Source organism: Labeo rohita, chromosome 3 (genome assembly GCF_022985175.1).
Source record: "Labeo rohita strain BAU-BD-2019 chromosome 3, IGBB_LRoh.1.0, whole genome shotgun sequence".
Taxonomy (NCBI): Eukaryota; Metazoa; Chordata; class Actinopteri; order Cypriniformes; family Cyprinidae; genus Labeo; species Labeo rohita.
In genome coordinates this window covers 13,615,075-13,632,155 of record NC_066871.1, presented here as the reverse complement: position 1 = coordinate 13,632,155, position 17,081 = coordinate 13,615,075, and the positions used below count along the sequence as shown (strand labels likewise).

Below are 17,081 nucleotides of genomic sequence, written 5' to 3'. Positions count from 1 at the left end.
TACATCTCAGATCTCTCGCGTGTTATAAAGTCAGAATCGCGAGATATAAATGTAATAATGTTTTTATCTCACAATTCTAACTTTTTATCTCACAATTTCGAGTTTATATCTCGTGGTTCTGACCATTTCACAGAATTGCAAGTTTATGTCTCACAATTCTGAGAAATAAGTCAGAATTGCAAGCTAGAAAAAAAGTCACAATTGTGAGATGTACACTTGCAAATGTGAGAAAAAAGTCAGAATTGTGAGCTAAAAAGTCACAATTACATTTCTTTATTTTTTATTCAGTGAGGGAAACAGGCTTCCATACTTTTCATACGATATGATTATTATTTTAAAGCAGATTTACAGAAAATATTGCAGTAACTTCATTAGATGTAAGGCCTATAAGCATTTTAATTAGAAAATTATGCCTTAATATGTTAGTCTACATAAGTAACAATAAACATGTAATAGTATTTAAAAGTGTTATACATACCTTGTATTGCCTACTAACAGTTATGAATAGTCAAAATCTGCATGGCTATAGGCTTTAATAAGCTTTATTAATAGTAATAAATGCATGAAATTAAATCAAGCACGAAGATCCTATAATGTTGAGTAGAAAAGATTTAAAACCCCACTGAAACCTACTGGTTAAAACAAACATGGCAGTTACAAGAAAAGTAACATGCAGTTCTGAGAAAAGTTCACTTGATTTGATATATTATTTATAATGCAATGAAATGACACTTTGGGACCAGCGTGTCCCTAATAAAAAAAATTGCACCGAAGAGACATGAAATGTCTGCAACCTTTGGAAGAAATAAAGTGTAACTGCTACCATGTATGTCAGGGGTGTCCTATCCCGTTCCTGGAGGGCCTCTGTCTTAATTAAACACACCTGAACTAGCTAATCAAGGTCTTCAGGATTACTAGAAACTTACAGACAAGTGTGTTAAGACAGGTTGGAGCGGAACAAAGCCCTCCAGGTGTAGGATTGGACACACCTGATGTACAGTTCTTAATTTAGCTTATCAGTATCTTTTGCACATACTAGAAAATAGAGATGCAAAGTCCAAACCATTTCGGCAAACCGGTTCTTTCAGACAGTTCAGTGAACTCTGGTTTAAAAAAATAAAATAAAATACATCGGTTCAAGCAATGATGCCACTATGCATTTCTTTTCTAACAACTCATTGTCATGTTATATGACCTATTATGCCCCTTTGTACAAGATGTAATACAAGTCTCATGTGTCCCCAGAATGTGTCTGTGGAGGTTCAGCTCAAAATATCCCACAGATGGAAAGTCCACTTCCAGAACAACAACTTAAAAATAATTTACTCACCCCCTTGTTATCCAAGATGTCTTTCTGTCTTCAGTCATAAAGAAATTATGGTTTTTGAGGAAAACATTTCAGGATTTTTCTCCATATAATAGACTTCATTGGTGCCCCGATTTTGAACTTCCAAAATGTAGTTTAAATGCAGCTTAAAGGACTCTAAACGATCCCAGCCGAGGAAGAAGGGTCTTATCTAGTGAAACGATCGGTCATTGTTTTTCGAAAAATAAAAATTTGTATACTTTTTAAGCACCAAGCACGTTGTACCTTTTTGTTTGTAAACAGCGTTTGACTTACTTGCACTTTCTTAGTGTTTACGTGTTCGCTTTGTAAACAATGGGTCTGTAGTTCCGCCTACGTTTGGCGTGACCTTTCGACCTTTCGTGCTTAAAAAGTATACAAATTTTTATTTTCCAAAAAAAAAAAAAAAAAAAATGACAGATCGTTTCGTTAGATAAGACCCTTCTTTCTCAGCTGGGATCGTTTAGAGTGGGCAAAATCGGGGCACCAATGAAGTCCATTATATGGAGAATAATCCTGAAATGTTTTCCTCAAAAAACATAATTTCTTCATGACTGAAGACATAAAGACATGAACATCTTGGATGAAAAGGGGGTGAAGAAATTATTTGTGAATTGCTGTTCTGGAAGTGGACTTCTCCTTTAATTATATAAATTTGAAAATGCCTATTTTGAGTGGATGTCTCTTCAAATGCAAATGAGCTGCTGCTCCCCGTCTCCTTTTCCAGAATTAAGCTGTGCCTTTACAGCTCCTACCTCAGAAACTCTGCTAAAAATGTTGGTTTAGTTATCATGTCTATTGCTCTAAAATATCTAAAAACTTCTGATATAGGCTTTTCTGAGCACACACACACACACACGTGTGATAGTCATGTCATGTGATTATTAAACTAAGTTCTCTTTCATGCCTTATTGCGCTTAAAAATTCAAATATACACAAGTTTATGTTAAAAACACAGGAGAAACAAAAACAGTCAGAATTAAAGTTCTCTTCAGGTTGATTTGTGAACCGGCTCAAAAGAATGATTCTTTCAAGAGTCTAAAATCACTACTGGAATATGAAGAGACGAAGGCCAGAGAGGTTATCAAAGGTAAAAATGTTCATTCCTGAGATTTTCCATGTGTTTTAAGGCCAAATTGCTCATGTGAGTGACTACGAGTGCAGATGGTAATCAGTACTTGCAGAGTATGGAAATGATCTTGTAGAAAAACATTTATTCAATCTCATGAACTTCAAGTAAATGCATCAAGTTTGACAGCAAACTATATACACAGTATAACATTAATAATAAGAACATGTGGCAACCAGGGAAAAGAAAGCACTGAGACAGAAATCTGGCACAGATTTTTTAAACACACCCCAGTACAAAAACAAAAAAAAGAAAGAGGGAGAGACTAGAGCAGAAGAATAAATTATTCAAACGAGGAAACGTGATGCGTTGGGATTGTGCTGTATGATTAATTCTGCCAGACTTTCTTTGAGGTAACAACACTGATTTGATTGACTAGAAAAAGACCCCGACGAGGGTTCAACGATTGGATGGATTTGAGGTACAGCGTAACACTTGACTTTTACTGATCGTCTCTCAAAACTCTTAAGATAATCTTCGAGAGTAATCCGGAGAGGAAAATTGATTCAATCGCACAATCATAGTCTATCCCCTGAAAGCAAGCGCCTTTTGTCTAAAAGCATGCATGCGTGAACGTGAGGGAGTGAGATGGTGTATTCATAAGCTGCTTCTAGTCTGATCTCTTCTAAGAGGCTTAATCTTTCACACTCCCTCCTACGGTTACATTCATCTGAGACCACCCAGTCTTATCGGTGTAGACGTCCAACGTGTGTGTGGTCAGGGAAGTTTGTGTGCAGGCCACCTTGACGTAGATTGATGTAGATTTTGTGCTGAAGAGTGCAGAGTGCAGTACAAAAATAGATTAAGACAGAGCCATAAATTCTCTGATCAAAGAAATCGGGAAGAGAGAGAGAGAGAGAGAGAGTTAAAGTGAAAGTTACAGCTCAGGATAGAGGCACCAGGTTATGAAGAACTGTTCTATAGGCCCGTACACATGACGAACGACATATATATACAGTACATACACAAGTGGTTCTCACCACACTGTTCTCTAGCAAGTGAAAGATTTATGGAGTCTCTGGAGGAGCATTCACTACTGAAATTCTGTTATTCGCTACTGGAGTCACTGTGTATTTTACAGGATGAGTTTAGAGCTTGCCTTTTTCAGCTCTAAGAGCATTAAGGAGTGAGTGGAGGGGCTTTCACTGCTCTTGTGTGCCCCAGGAGATGTAGTCGGGACGTGTGGCGGCGCTGTATTCGTCAACGAGCTGCTGAACCACTTCGCGAGAGTTATCTAGCTCGTCGAAGTTGTCCTTGAAAATGTCCTCCTTCCTGAACTGCTCGAGGAAGGCCTCCCTCTTCCTCAGCTTATCATACTGACGACAGGTGCGCTCAAACAGCTAGGAGTGAGGGAGAGAAAAACAGAGATTAAAGAGTCAAATCTAGCCTTTCTACATAAAAGACGTCCCCACATCTCAGACCAATGAATTTCCATGACTTTTCCAGTCATCTGCAATTACTAGATATGGATTTTACACACTTTTTTTTTTTTTTTTAAACACACTGTGATTTTATCACAATTTTAAAAATTGCTTGACACTTCCTGTTTTTCATCATGGAAACTCTATTCAGTATTGTTTGGTGTTCTGAGGAAATAACTAGTTAACTTAATTACTATAATGATTATGATCATTTACAGTAATAACTTTCTTTCCATGGCTGATAACCAATAAATGGCCAATATTAAAATTCTGTACTATTTTTGTCAAAACTAAAAATAAAAAAATTAAAATCAGTCACTTTGCTATTAAATTTAGGCATCACAACATTGAAATGTAAAGTATAAAAAATGGATATTAATTTTGAGATTAATGTATTTAGCTAAAGTTTACATTTAACAGTGTTCTTATATTGAGAGTTGGATGATGACAAAAATCTAAACGTAAAAATAGGAGAATTGACCATGAAAAATTATGACCAATTATTTATAACAAACGGTAGTGACTGAGGACAGTAATAAAAAACAAAAAAACAAAAAAAAAAAACATATGACAGTATCAAGTGACAGTAAAAACATAAACTTTCTTTTTATCAGAGAATCCTAAAAAAAAAGTAGCAAATTAGAATGATTTCTGAAAGATCATGTGACACTGAAGACTAATGGATGCTGAAAATTCAGTCTTGCTGCAAGAGGAATAAATTATTTAAAATATTTAAAAATAGAAAGTAATTTTAAATGTTACAATATTTTACAATATTACAGATTTTACTGTATTTTTCTGATTTGACTGTATTTTTAATTTAATAAGTGCAGTCTTGACGAGCATCTTGACAAGACTTTAAAAATGTAAAAAAAAACCAAATCTTACCAACCCCAAACTTTGTATATCCAGTACCAATTGATACAGATTAAATTAATCTCTAATGATTGTCCTAATCACCAATATAGTATCCACCTTATTTTTCAATGCGGAAGTAAGCTGTTTTCTGGTAATGTGTTAGACTTCCAGTTCATAAGCTGTCGTAGGGAAATAATGAGAAGAATAATGAAGTGCAGTAAAGGGTAAAACTGTTTGCACTACAAACTATTGTGTTCATAATTAAGATAATACATTAAAATAATATAGCACGACACACCAGTTTGCAATTTCAAGCAGCAAAATGAGCTGTTTTGTATAGTTAAAAACAGCTGGAAGCAGATGAAACTGAAAGCGAGACCTATAAAATTTACAAATGGCTGTGCTCGCTCTTACGGGAAAAATAAGGTGGATAGTTCAAACTTTTAAGCAGTACAAACATGGAGAAATTAGAGTCAGTTCTTACTGAAGAGATGCTAGTGTGATTGGCCATCATAAGTCCACTGACACGATGAGCTGAGGGCAGGTAAGGAGATCGGCGGGACAGTGCCACCTGAATACTAGCTGGACCCCACGGGATGAAATTAGCTAATTTCCTCTCCCTGATTCTCTGCAGACTCTTATGAACCTGCAAAGCCACATATAAACATGAGGACATGCACATATAACTTAAATTGTGCTGTGTTTGTGTAACCTGCTCACACCTGTGTGGGGTCCACCTCTCCCTGGATGATGTTGAGAATGGCGATGTAGCAATGATTGGTCTGGCGGTCTCGGCCTGTGGACACCATGACGTTCTTGGGCTGCAGGAGTCTCCTCATCACATCAAGAACCGTAGTCTTTCTCACACTTGCCACCTGAAAAGATATTAGTTTTTAAGAAAAATATTAAAATAGTTGACACAAAATAGAGAAATTCAATGTAAAAATGTAATGTCTTTACTAATGAAAAATACAGACATAGACAGACACAGTAGATCAGACATATAGATAGATAGACAGAAAGACTGACAGTAGATAAAACAACAGACAGACAAACAGACAGATAGATACAGAAAGACAGACAGAGACAGACCAGACATACAGATTTAGATATAGATCAGACAGATAGCAGTTGCAGACTGTAGACTTTCAGAACAGAGCTACAGAGCTCATTTGCATTTCTGCAAAGGATCGTAATGCAAATTTCCATGTTTGACCAACTTACGGCCTGATCGGTGGTCAGCGGTGTGTATCCAGTCATGAGGAAGTGGAGGCGGGGAGTGGGAATGAGTGACGCTATCAGACCAATCAGATCATTGTTCATATATCCAGGGTAACGGAGGGTCGTTGTGCTGGCTGACATTATAGTAGACACCTGTTAAAGAAAAGCAAACTTGTCTTTTGACAACCAAGTGGACAAAAAAAAAAAAAAAAAAAAAAAAAAAAAAAAAAACACAGACTAGTGACCTTCATTTTAATTTTATATTGTATTGACTTAATTATTTGGGTGTGCTAATAGTACACTTGAAATGTGTTGTATATGTAAAAGCAGCTGGTGTTTAAGAACACAATAGCCTAGACTGGTGAAACAGGTTTTCTATTAGCACTCCGGTCACCCTTTTCAGCAATTTACACACTATATTGTTAAAGTTCACCGTTTCATATGACTGAGGCTATTAGAGGTGATAAAGACAGTGATGGATGAGTCGACAAAGTGAACTATTCACCTCAGAGCAGGGTGCTGTAAGAATGGGCGTATAAGAGGAAAGCATAGATGAGCGCTGCACGGGATGTCACTGGTTATTTATTACCACCTCATTAGAATGTGACACAACAGCATGTCAGGCTGCTGATTACAACTTTCGGATCAGGCAACTCCCCATGTTTCATCCTCCCGAAACTGACGGACTGTGCTATTTAAAATTTATACATTTTCTTGACAGTTGCATATTTATATACTGACATCATTTTCACAGTTGTCTCATTGCCAAACAACGGCGGGCTGTAAAGTTAGGTTTGTTTTCTGATTGTCTAAAGTATGTAAATGCACATCTTATCGCAGGAGAGCTGGCAGCGCCCAACTGTGATTAATAAGGAGTGACTCTACTGTCCCTGCATGAACCACACCAGGCCAGTCCCTCTATCTGCTGCAGGGATGGGCTTTATAATAAAAAGGACACTCTTTGGGTTTGGATGCCTCAGCTCAGGGCCCTGTATTTTCACATGTTAATTTGTAAATGACAGACTTTTAGAACTCACCAGTTGGTTAATCTGAGAGAACGATGGGTTCTGAATGTGCAGCCGGTCTGTAGCAATTCTGTTCAAAGCTGTATTGTCCAGCACCACCTGAAAGAGACATGGAGTGAGAAAGAAATGAAAGAGGTCTTCTAAAGTCCTAAGACATGTACTCAATCCAAGCGACAAATCCATTTCTAACAGAATTGACAATTCTACTTAAATTTGAATTCAGACAGCAACAGTATGCAACACAGGAGTAACAGAAATGCACTTTTCCAATAAGTTTAAATTGACTTTTACCTTTTATGGTCATATTTACCTTTATAAGCCCAATGTTTTTCTAACCTAATTAAATGTATGCATCATCTTTTGTGTCAAATTGTTCAAATTAAACAATAAATTCATAAAATAAAAAAAACTGTGTTTGCAATGCAGACGTGGGACAGAATCTTCATCTGAAGTGGCATTTAGATGGATTTACACAGACTGTTTAAAGCAGGACATGAATGCATTTAACATGCAAATGTTTCAATGTTTAAAAAAAAAACATTCAATACTGATATTCGAAATGATTTTGGCATAAAAAAGGGGAAAATATACTTTAAATATAAACCTAAAATTGCCAGTAGGTGGCGGTGCACTGTATTGAGTCACTGATTCAACCGATTTGTTCAAATTGATTCTGTAATGAAACACTGTTGTGTTGCTCAGAGATGCAAAAGCAGTTCTGTTGTGGTTTTGTTTGGAACCATTTTCGTTGACGAAACAGAGCAAAAACAGTAACTTGTGTCTAAAATGTAACTCAATTAATATTACCTTCTTGTTTATTGGACTGTTTTATAAAATCAATATCACATTTGCAATTGTACTGATATTTGGAGAAAAAAAGTACTCTTTGTGTGATATTAACTATATCACATGATAGAAATATAAAAGACATGTATAAGTCATATGGGGCAATTTTGGGGGAATTCTTAATGTATTTTAATAGACTAAATTAAGGAGTAAAGCGTGAACTTTAAATGTGCTTGCATAATAGTCAAACCTACATCTCATAGTGTATGCGTGCACCCTCTAGGTGTGTTTTTGTTTGTTTTTTGCGATATACTCGATAATGTCAAAATCGCATAATGTTCAAACAACAGTTACAATATTATTTTAGACAAGATATACTGCACACCCCTATTTGACTGTACTAATGATTATTTACTTTAGAATTTTTTTGTGGGTTTTTGCAAACTTTGTTGTGTACCAATGAAATTCCAATTTACATGATGTGTGTCTTGGCCAATTTACTTCAAATATTATTTCTTATAATATTATGAGTAGGGATGTGCACGAGTATTCGATTAATCGATTACTCGAACGCATCAGCGACGATCGAGCATGAAAACGATGATCGATTGGCTCTAAAAATACATTTTCTAAAATTAAATTACTTTCATTCTTTCTGATTGGTTATGCTGGTATTTGGGCGGTAGTCTGATATTTGATTGGTTATGGCTGTGGGAAGTTGCGGTCAAGAGACAAGACCCGAGCGCAGATCGAGTATGGCTGCTAAAGCGCGCAGCGATGTCTGGCAACACTTTGAAAAACTTGACGAAAAAACAGTCAAGTGTAAGATGTGCAGCGTCACACTCGTCTACAACTCCACAACGAGTTCGATGCGTTACCATCTTGCACATAAACACAAAAAGGGAGATGATGCCGGTGCCACAACCAGCAGTCAGACGAGCATAAGAGAATTCACCATCAGACAGAAATGCGACACAGGCAGGGCAGAGAAGATGACGCAGCTAATAGCAGAAATGACAGCAAAAGACTTGCTGCCTATTAGTTTTGTTGAAGGTGAAGGTTTCAAACGTTTAATGAGTTACGTTGAGCCCCACTATACTGTCCCATCGCGCAAAACAGTCACTGCAAGGATTGATGCTCTGTACGAAAAATGCGCTTGTGCACTAAAAGACAGTCTGTCGAAGCCAGCGCGGGTGGCTATAACTATGAGAATATTTTTATTCAAAAAGATCAGTCGGTCTACGTGCTCCGATGAAAGCCACGTGCGAAGTTTATTTACAATTAGACCGGCGGTGGAAAAAATGCGCTCAGCAGGCACAGAAGTTGCAGGAACAGCCTTATGTTTTATTAGCCATGCATGGTAAAATATTCAGGCTGCTTTTGTTTTAAGTTTAAGCAGCATAGTTAAATTAGGCCGGCTTTATTTTATTTACCTTCACCGACTGATCATTTTGAAAGAAATGTTATTTTACCTAATCGTTAAGTTTTATAGCTGTGGTAAAAATATTCAGGCTATTTTTATTTTAAGTTTACGCAGCCAAATTATGCTAGCTTCTAATTTTCGTTAGGCTATGGGCTACTTAACAGTCGTCTGGTGAAGTCTTGGTGAAACTTTATTTTTGCGAACCTTTTACAAAAAAAAAAAAAAAACTTTTTTGATCCACAGCTGTTGTGATGCTGCTGAAGTAAAATATGGTTTTGTTAAAAATGTCAGCTGAATAAAATAACTGAAAAGCAGAGTATCATGTGTTTTTTTTTTTTTTTTGTCTAAAACATAGAAAAAGGTAGATTATCGTTTTAAAAACGGATCCAAAATATTTATAGAAATAATAAGACACATATTGATGGGGATAATACTGTAAAATAACTTTGTGTTTTCTTTTTTTCCTGCGGGGCTTCAGTTGCCGTTGTTTTAAAGCGCCCTGTAACGGGAGAAGCGCATCCACTACTTTCTGGTTGGCATGTAGTTCAAGCTCACAAGCATTTTGTGTAGATAAACACAATTTGTAATATAACATTTACATACCGTGTCTCTAGGCTTTATGATTAATTTTATTTACAATGCAACATGTAGAAAACCTACATGCCTCACACTTCTTTAAATGTTTACTGTGTTAACCAATAGTGATGGTGATTTTTAATAACCCAACAGTGTTAATTTAATTGTTTTCTGAATCCTGTCATAGTTTTATCAACAACGTTTTTAATAGGGCTTTAATTAAAATATTTTTTTAAATTTAATATTTTTTAATTGTCGCTTTGACGCACACACGCCCCGCCTCTTGCTTAAGCTCCACCCCCAATTAATCGAGTACTCGTTTCTCAAACCTGTGGATTAATCGAAATGAAGAATGATCAGAAATGCCCATCCCTAATTATGAGTATTTCTTATGAGTGGCAACACGGTGGTGAATAAATTATAACAGACATTTCTTTCTTTTCAAATAAGTTGAAAATAATGCCTCAGACTTGGAGTTAAGTCTAGCTCTGCATTCTCATTAAAGAAAGACAGAAAGTCATCTACCTCTATTAACCTCCTCATCTTTTGTGCCGACTCTCTGAACTGACATTATTATATCAGCCAGAGACGATAATGAAGCTAGCAGACAGCTGCAAGAAACACAATATGCATAAAACAGATCTTACCCTTTACTAATGACATTTGCTCCACTAAAGCCCAATCTATTCTGAACCACAGGCCTCATACATGGAGATTTGCTGGAGATATGAATAATGTTGTAATGCTTTAGTCTTTTGCTATGGTGATAAAACCCATAAATCCCTTTAAAACTCAAATAAGGATATACAAACACAATTACTGGCTCCTCAGAGAGTCAATAGGATGTGTTTGTTGAATAAGTATCTGCTCAATCATGTGCTGATGACTATCAGCATGAAAGTAAAATAGCAAGTGTTGACATATCTATAAATTTCCAGGCCAGATGTACATGATATGACAGCACTCCGCATGGTTTATGAAATGAACCCAGGGACCGAGCTATTGTTAATAAGGAGGAAATGGAAAGAGCGAAGTGGATAATCACATAGGACTGACCCTCTTCCCTCCATCCGCTGCTGTTTGGGGAATGAAAGCAGGAGAGGAAGAAAGAAGGTCTGTTTGGGAAGGTGGATTGTGTAACTGGGGAAATGTGCAGTTAGAGTAGTAGGCTGTATATGAGAGGGGCACTGTTTCAAATAGAAACACATTCATTTAAGATCCACAGCCCTGGAGTGTGTTACACCACCTGACGAATTCTAGGCCAGCTGAAAAGGTTAACAGACAGTGTGTGTGTATGTGCATGTGTTCATTCACTCACCACACAGTCTGCATTCTGGGTCAGTCTCTTAAGTGTCAGAAGAGAATTATATGGCTGCACGACAACATCGCTCATCTCATCTTGGTTAGGGAAGACAGAGTAGGTCTGGACCAGTTTTTTAGGATACCTAAAAAAGACAGAAGACCGGCTAAACGTTTAAGGCACAAGAACACGCGCCCAGCTGAACGCCGCTGGTGCCCTTGAGGTTGCACACGCAGTGGTATTAAACACACCCCTAAAGAGAGATAATTACACCCGGTGATGGCTGCTGCCTGCATCTCCCTCTAATTACACTGACTGCCACCCAAACGCTTCATGACTGCAAGTCTAGACGAACAATGCAGAGGGTGTGGATCTATGCTTCAGGAGAGGGAGTGTGGACTGCAGAAATCAGTCAGAGCAAGGGGATTCAAAATTGTTTTAAGTCCTATATCAGTCAACTGTGTTTTTTCACACCTGTCGTTCAGTCGCTCCAGCAGGTAAGACCCGAGACCAGATCCTGTTCCCCCAGCAATAGAGTGGCAAAGCACAAACCCCTAAAAAAGACAAAAAGACAATGTTTAACATACTAAATGCATGTATGAGTACTAAGGTGCTTTAGGTGCTAACCAGAAAGAATAATACATATTACAATGATATCTGAAGGATCGTGTGACTCTGACAACTGGAGCGATGATGCTGAAAATTCAGCTTTGCATCACAGGAATAAATTACATTTCAAAAATGTAAATTTGAATTGTACTAATATTTCACAGTTTTAGTTTTTATTGTATTTTTGATCAAATAAATGCAGCCTTGGTGAGCATAAGAGACTTATTTCAAAAACTTAAAAATCTTAATTTTCCCAAAATTTTGAAGTTAATGTAAATCGAATAGTTCAACTGAATACTGAACTGCTGGAATACATTTTAAAGGTATAATTCAGCCAAAAATAAGTATGGGTCAAAAATAATTTTTTGACCCAAGCCTTGGCTAATTTCTGTGACCGTCACTTACCTTTTGGCAGTTAGCATGATATGCTACATGCACACATGTGCATGCAACTAACTGATTGGTAACATCATCCTCCAAACCACTCCCTAACCTCCAGTTACATACAAGTTATACATGTGCACGCACACACCAGAAATTGTGGGTAAAAAATTAACGACACAGATTACGCAGGGAGGGCCGAGTCTGTTATTTTAATAGGAGGAACATCTGTGTCTTGTAAATTAAGAGTGCAAAAACGGCATAAAATAGCACTTCTGTATAACCACCTGTGGACAATCAAATATATACACACACACACACACACACACACACACACACATACAAATATATATATATATATATATATATATATATTAATAAATGTAGTAGCTATATGTATACATAGATTTATGTATGTCACCAACCTAAAAAAGAACAGACAGAACATTGTAGAAACTGGTACAGGTGGGAAAAAAAGCAATGGGAAAAAATGGAAGTACGTCAAATGGTACGTCACTTTACCATCTGGAGATCATCAGAAAGTGTTTTACTTTGTTTAAAAATTGAATCTGTTTAAAAACTCAATTATTCTCCACAAGTCAGAGAAAACGGTTTTAATGAATGACAAAACCAACCCATTCATAATACTCAATTTCTCCCAACATTTACTTTAAGCTACTTTTTCAACTAAATTTGAAATTGTATGCTAAACCACTTCCTTCACACAAAGAAGTGTACAATCATTGAGAGCAATACCTCCAGACTGTCACTGCCATCTGCCTCTCTGTCAATGATGTCAAAGATGTCCTCATGGATTTTTTTCTCCCTGAAACAAATATGTTGACCACATTTTAATTACAAAACAAATTAAAGTTGTCAAACATGAACCTGTTTTTTTTTGTTTTGTTTTGTTTTTTTAAACAAAAATTCTTGTATCTAACTATTGTCTATGCCTTTCTTATGACCACATCATAATTGAGAAAGGGCCTGAATTTCATTTTGGAAAATGGAGGGGTGGTTTAGAGGTGTGAAAATGGAGGTGACTCTTGTGGGTTTTTTTTTTTTTATTTCAGGTGGGGTTATATTTCTGACATTTTTTTTTTTTTTTAATTACAGTTACAGTTGAAGTCAGAAGTTTACATACACCTTGCAAAATCTGGAAAATGTTAATTATTTTACCAAAATAAGACAGATCATACAAAATGCATCTTATTTTTTTAGTAGTACTGACCTGATTCCTGAATAAGATTTTTCACATAAAAGAAGTTTACATATAGTTCACAATAGCTTGATTCTTAATACTGTGTTGTTACTTGAATGATCCACAGCTGTGTTTTTTTGTTTAGTGATAGTTGTTTATGAGTCCCTTGTTTGTCCTGAACAGTTAAACTGCCCGCTGTTCTTCAGAAGAATCCTTCAGGTCCCACAAATTCTTTGGTTTAGCAAACTTTTCATAGAAACTGTATCTTACCTACATGTTTAATCATTCAATATATTTGTGTACCTACAATTGATGCAATGCGCTGAATCATATTTATATTGTTATAAAGTGTACAACTTTTACAAAATGTCAAAATGGGGTCATTTCCATTGTACAACTGCTTACACACAGTGAAAAGACAATAGATTTTGAACTTTTAATTGAATTTATTTGAACTAAAAATGAAACTGGAAGTTTAAAGTGCAGTCAGATTAAATTTTGTGTTGTTCATTGTATTGTCTTCTGTTACAGGAACTATATTAAAATTTTGCAACAGTACATAATCCCAGTCATAGCGAGTATAAAATATGTAAATATGTATTGTATTGTAAATATGAAAAATTATGCCTAGTTTCCACAATTCCACACCAAAATTCAGGCCCTAAAAGACTGCATTCAACATCTGTAATAATCAGTATTAATATCTGTTTCAAATTTAAAACGTCACACTATATGAACTGCAAAAAAAGTGATTAAACATAGTGAAAAACTAAGTGAAAGAAATTGTTACCAGTTATATATCACCTAATGTATAACAAATTTAACCTAAAATAAAAGTCAATTTTCTGAAGTCTAACATCACTCAAAGTACCTGAGAGAAGCCACTGGCCCAGTTGTTACCGGCTCCACCGCCATGCTCAGACAGGTAGATGTTCTCCGGGTTGTACAGGTTGGCGTAGGGGGAGTTCAGGATGGTATGAATGACTCGGGGCTCCAGGTCCAACAGCACAGCACGAGGGATGTAGTGCTCATCATCTGCCTGAAGGGGGCAACACAGAGGAGAGAAAGATCAATGAAAATCACATTTCCATAAGTGCTTCTCAATATTCCTTACAAGGACAGGACCAAAGGGTGCTCAGTTTCAGAAATGAGAATCAGCTCATGTCTGCTTGAGATGCTTATGATTACTTGTGCAGCTTGAGACTGCAAAATGAAAGTATCCATGAGAATTCGAGAATATATCTTAGAATGTATGATGCCAATAGAAAACTGACTACTGCTGCTTACTGTTCGACTGATATACAAGCAATATATATATATAAAATAGGATTCCAGAATCAAGAACCAATAATAAATATTGTGTAAAATATAGTACTCAACATTTGCAAAGTTGTCTTAAGACAAAAATCGTTATTGTTTTGGTTATAGGACAACTTTGATGAAAGGATGTTCGACTTCAAATGTTGACTACTATAAATACATTTATTACAACATGTTATTTATGATTTTTAAATTAAATGGTCTTAATAATATATATGCTTCTTGCCGGCCACATTGCTCTCTAAAATATTGGTATCACCTTAAAAAAACAAAAAAACAAGAAAAAAAAAACAATATTAGACAATTACTAATTTACTTACCAAACAACTACCCATAATACAGAGGATTTTTTTATAATACAGTACCACACAATCTATTCATATTAAAAGACAGCTTTAACACTAAATGCCTCGTATCAGAAGAAATATAAGCAGTCCCTTTGAAAAACATTAGGATCTTACTGCAGTTTCTGTGAAATAACTAATTTTGGTCTCTAATTGGAACAGGCTTTCGGTCCAAAAAAATGGAACTAGCAGCTGTGCCATTTATTTCAAATTAATTTTTCCATCAGATTATGAAAAGGCCTCCACATAATGATTGCAGAGAGATAATAGACTTACAACAGATGCAAACATTGGAACCTGGCTCCACCTGGTGGTCAACTATGTGAACTAACAACGGAGAATATCATTGACACGTTCCATTTTAAGTTTTTCATATTATATATACACATTATATCTTATTATTTTATTTAATACTGAGGACATTGTTTTAATAGTATTTGTTTTGATATTTGTTATAGTATTTATTTTTCTTGACATCACTTGTTTTGTAATAATATTTTAATACTTTTTAAAATATAATTTGTTCCTTTAATGCAAAGCTGCATTTTTATCAACCATTACTCCATTCTTAAGTGTCACATGATCCTTCAGAAATCATTCTAATATGGTGATTTGATACTCTGTTATCATCGGTGTTGGAAACAGCTGTGCTGTTTTATATTTTTTGGAACCTGTGATACTTTTTTTTTTTTTTAGAATTCTTTGATTAATAAAAAGTTAAAAAGAATAGCATTTAATCAAAATAGCAATCTTTTACTTAACAATATAAATCTTTATTATCACCTACTGTCACATCAAAGTATCCTGAAAAAGTATCACAGGTTCCAAAAAAATATTAAGCAGCAAACAATGTTTTCAACATTGATAATAAATCAGCATATTAGAGTGATTTCTGAAGGATCATGTGACACTGAAGACTGGAGTAATGATGGTGAAAATTCAGCTTTGATCACAGGAAAAAAAAATATTATGAGGTATATTGTAATAGAACACAGTTATTTTAAATTATAATAATATTTCACAATATTACTGTTTTTTCTGTATTTTTATCAAATGAATGCGGCCTTGATGAGCATAAGAGACTTATTTTTTAAAAATCATATATACAGACTCAGAGGTTTAGATCGCTGAATAAAACATTAAAGCAGCAATCTTGATTTGTTGTGATTCTGGTTGGTGACTGATTAGCTCTAAAGCCTTATTAGTCTATATTTGTGTACCTGATAGAAGAAGACATCTTTCCGGTCTGTACCCTCTGTAGCAAACTCCTCTACAATGCCCTCTGGGCTGATGCCATGCTCAGCACACAGCTGCTTCCAAAACTCAAAACCAACTGAACAGAGAGAAAAAAAACCAAAAAAAAAAACCCACACAAATCACTTAATTAATGCTGGATTCTTAAGAATACTTGTAATCATTTGCCTGACACAGTCTATTTCAGCTCACATGAGACTCACACTGCATATGAACCCCATATTTCTCACAGCAAAAAATAATAATACCAAGCAACGGTTAGAATTATGTGCAAACAAAAACACACTAAATGGCCAGATTGATTACACTACAATTTGATTCATTACAGTTATCTCCAACTGACAACACTAAATATTTATCATTACTAATTAGTAAACAAACAAAAATTAGGAGTAGTCAATAAATATAAACTAGTGAATACGTTTTTAGTTTCTTGCTGACTTATACAAACAACCAAAGCCACACTGACTGTATGTATTGTGTCTATTCAGTGTGATAGCTACTGTAGCTAGCTAGCTAACTGTTTATGTAGACATTATCAAACAAAACGTAATAAAACAAATGGCTCACTCTGATTCCCGCACTGTCCCAGCTGCAGGGTGATAATTTCTCGAGGCATGCTGTCCTGTTATTTCAGCTGTACGACCAGTAAAGGTGAGAGATGTGCCGCTGTCAGTCAATCACTATGCGTATTCCCGCTCCAACAGCAACGGCCTAACGGACACCCACTGCGCATGCGCAGACTCCGGCAACTCTATACTTTCACGATGTGAAGGCCAGCAAACGTGAGCCGATCGATATTTGTTAAAATGTACCGAAAGAACTCTTTATCGAAATAAGCGAAAAGTAAATACGCAAACAAGCAGAAAGAACACACTTGAAACCACC

The 17,081-nt window shown here is 35.8% G+C and overlaps 1 protein-coding gene across 1 annotated transcript; it reads right to left on the bottom strand.

Annotated features, from left to right (window-relative positions):
- Positions 1-2,539: 2,539 nt before the first annotated feature.
- On the bottom strand, positions 2,540-17,051 carry tubg1 (tubulin, gamma 1). The gene is made up of 11 exons (XM_051106404.1): positions 16,764-17,051; positions 16,160-16,272; positions 14,147-14,314; positions 12,831-12,896; positions 11,559-11,638; positions 11,103-11,229; positions 7,012-7,098; positions 5,978-6,127; positions 5,476-5,628; positions 5,238-5,399; positions 2,540-3,814 (listed from the first exon to the last, which is right to left on the bottom strand). The coding sequence occupies exons 1-11, from the start codon at positions 16,810-16,812 to the stop codon at positions 3,617-3,619; spliced, it is 1,353 nt and encodes a 450-aa protein (XP_050962361.1). The 5' UTR covers positions 16,813-17,051; the 3' UTR covers positions 2,540-3,616.
- Between the last annotated feature and the right edge of the window lie 30 nt (positions 17,052-17,081).

Bases quoted from the DNA above. Each gene is read 5' to 3' on its own strand.
- tubg1 (XM_051106404.1), bottom strand. From the start codon at position 16,812: ATGCCTCGAGAAATTATCACCCTGCAGCTGGGACAGTGCGGGAATCAG. The intron at 14,315-16,159 runs GTACACAAATAT...TGCCCCCTTCAG, and splicing joins AAGATGTCTTCTTCTATCAG to GCAGATGATGAGCACTACAT. The intron at 11,639-12,830 runs GTATTGCTCTCA...TGTCTTTTTTAG, and splicing joins ATGGCAGTGACAGTCTGGAG to GGGTTTGTGCTTTGCCACTC.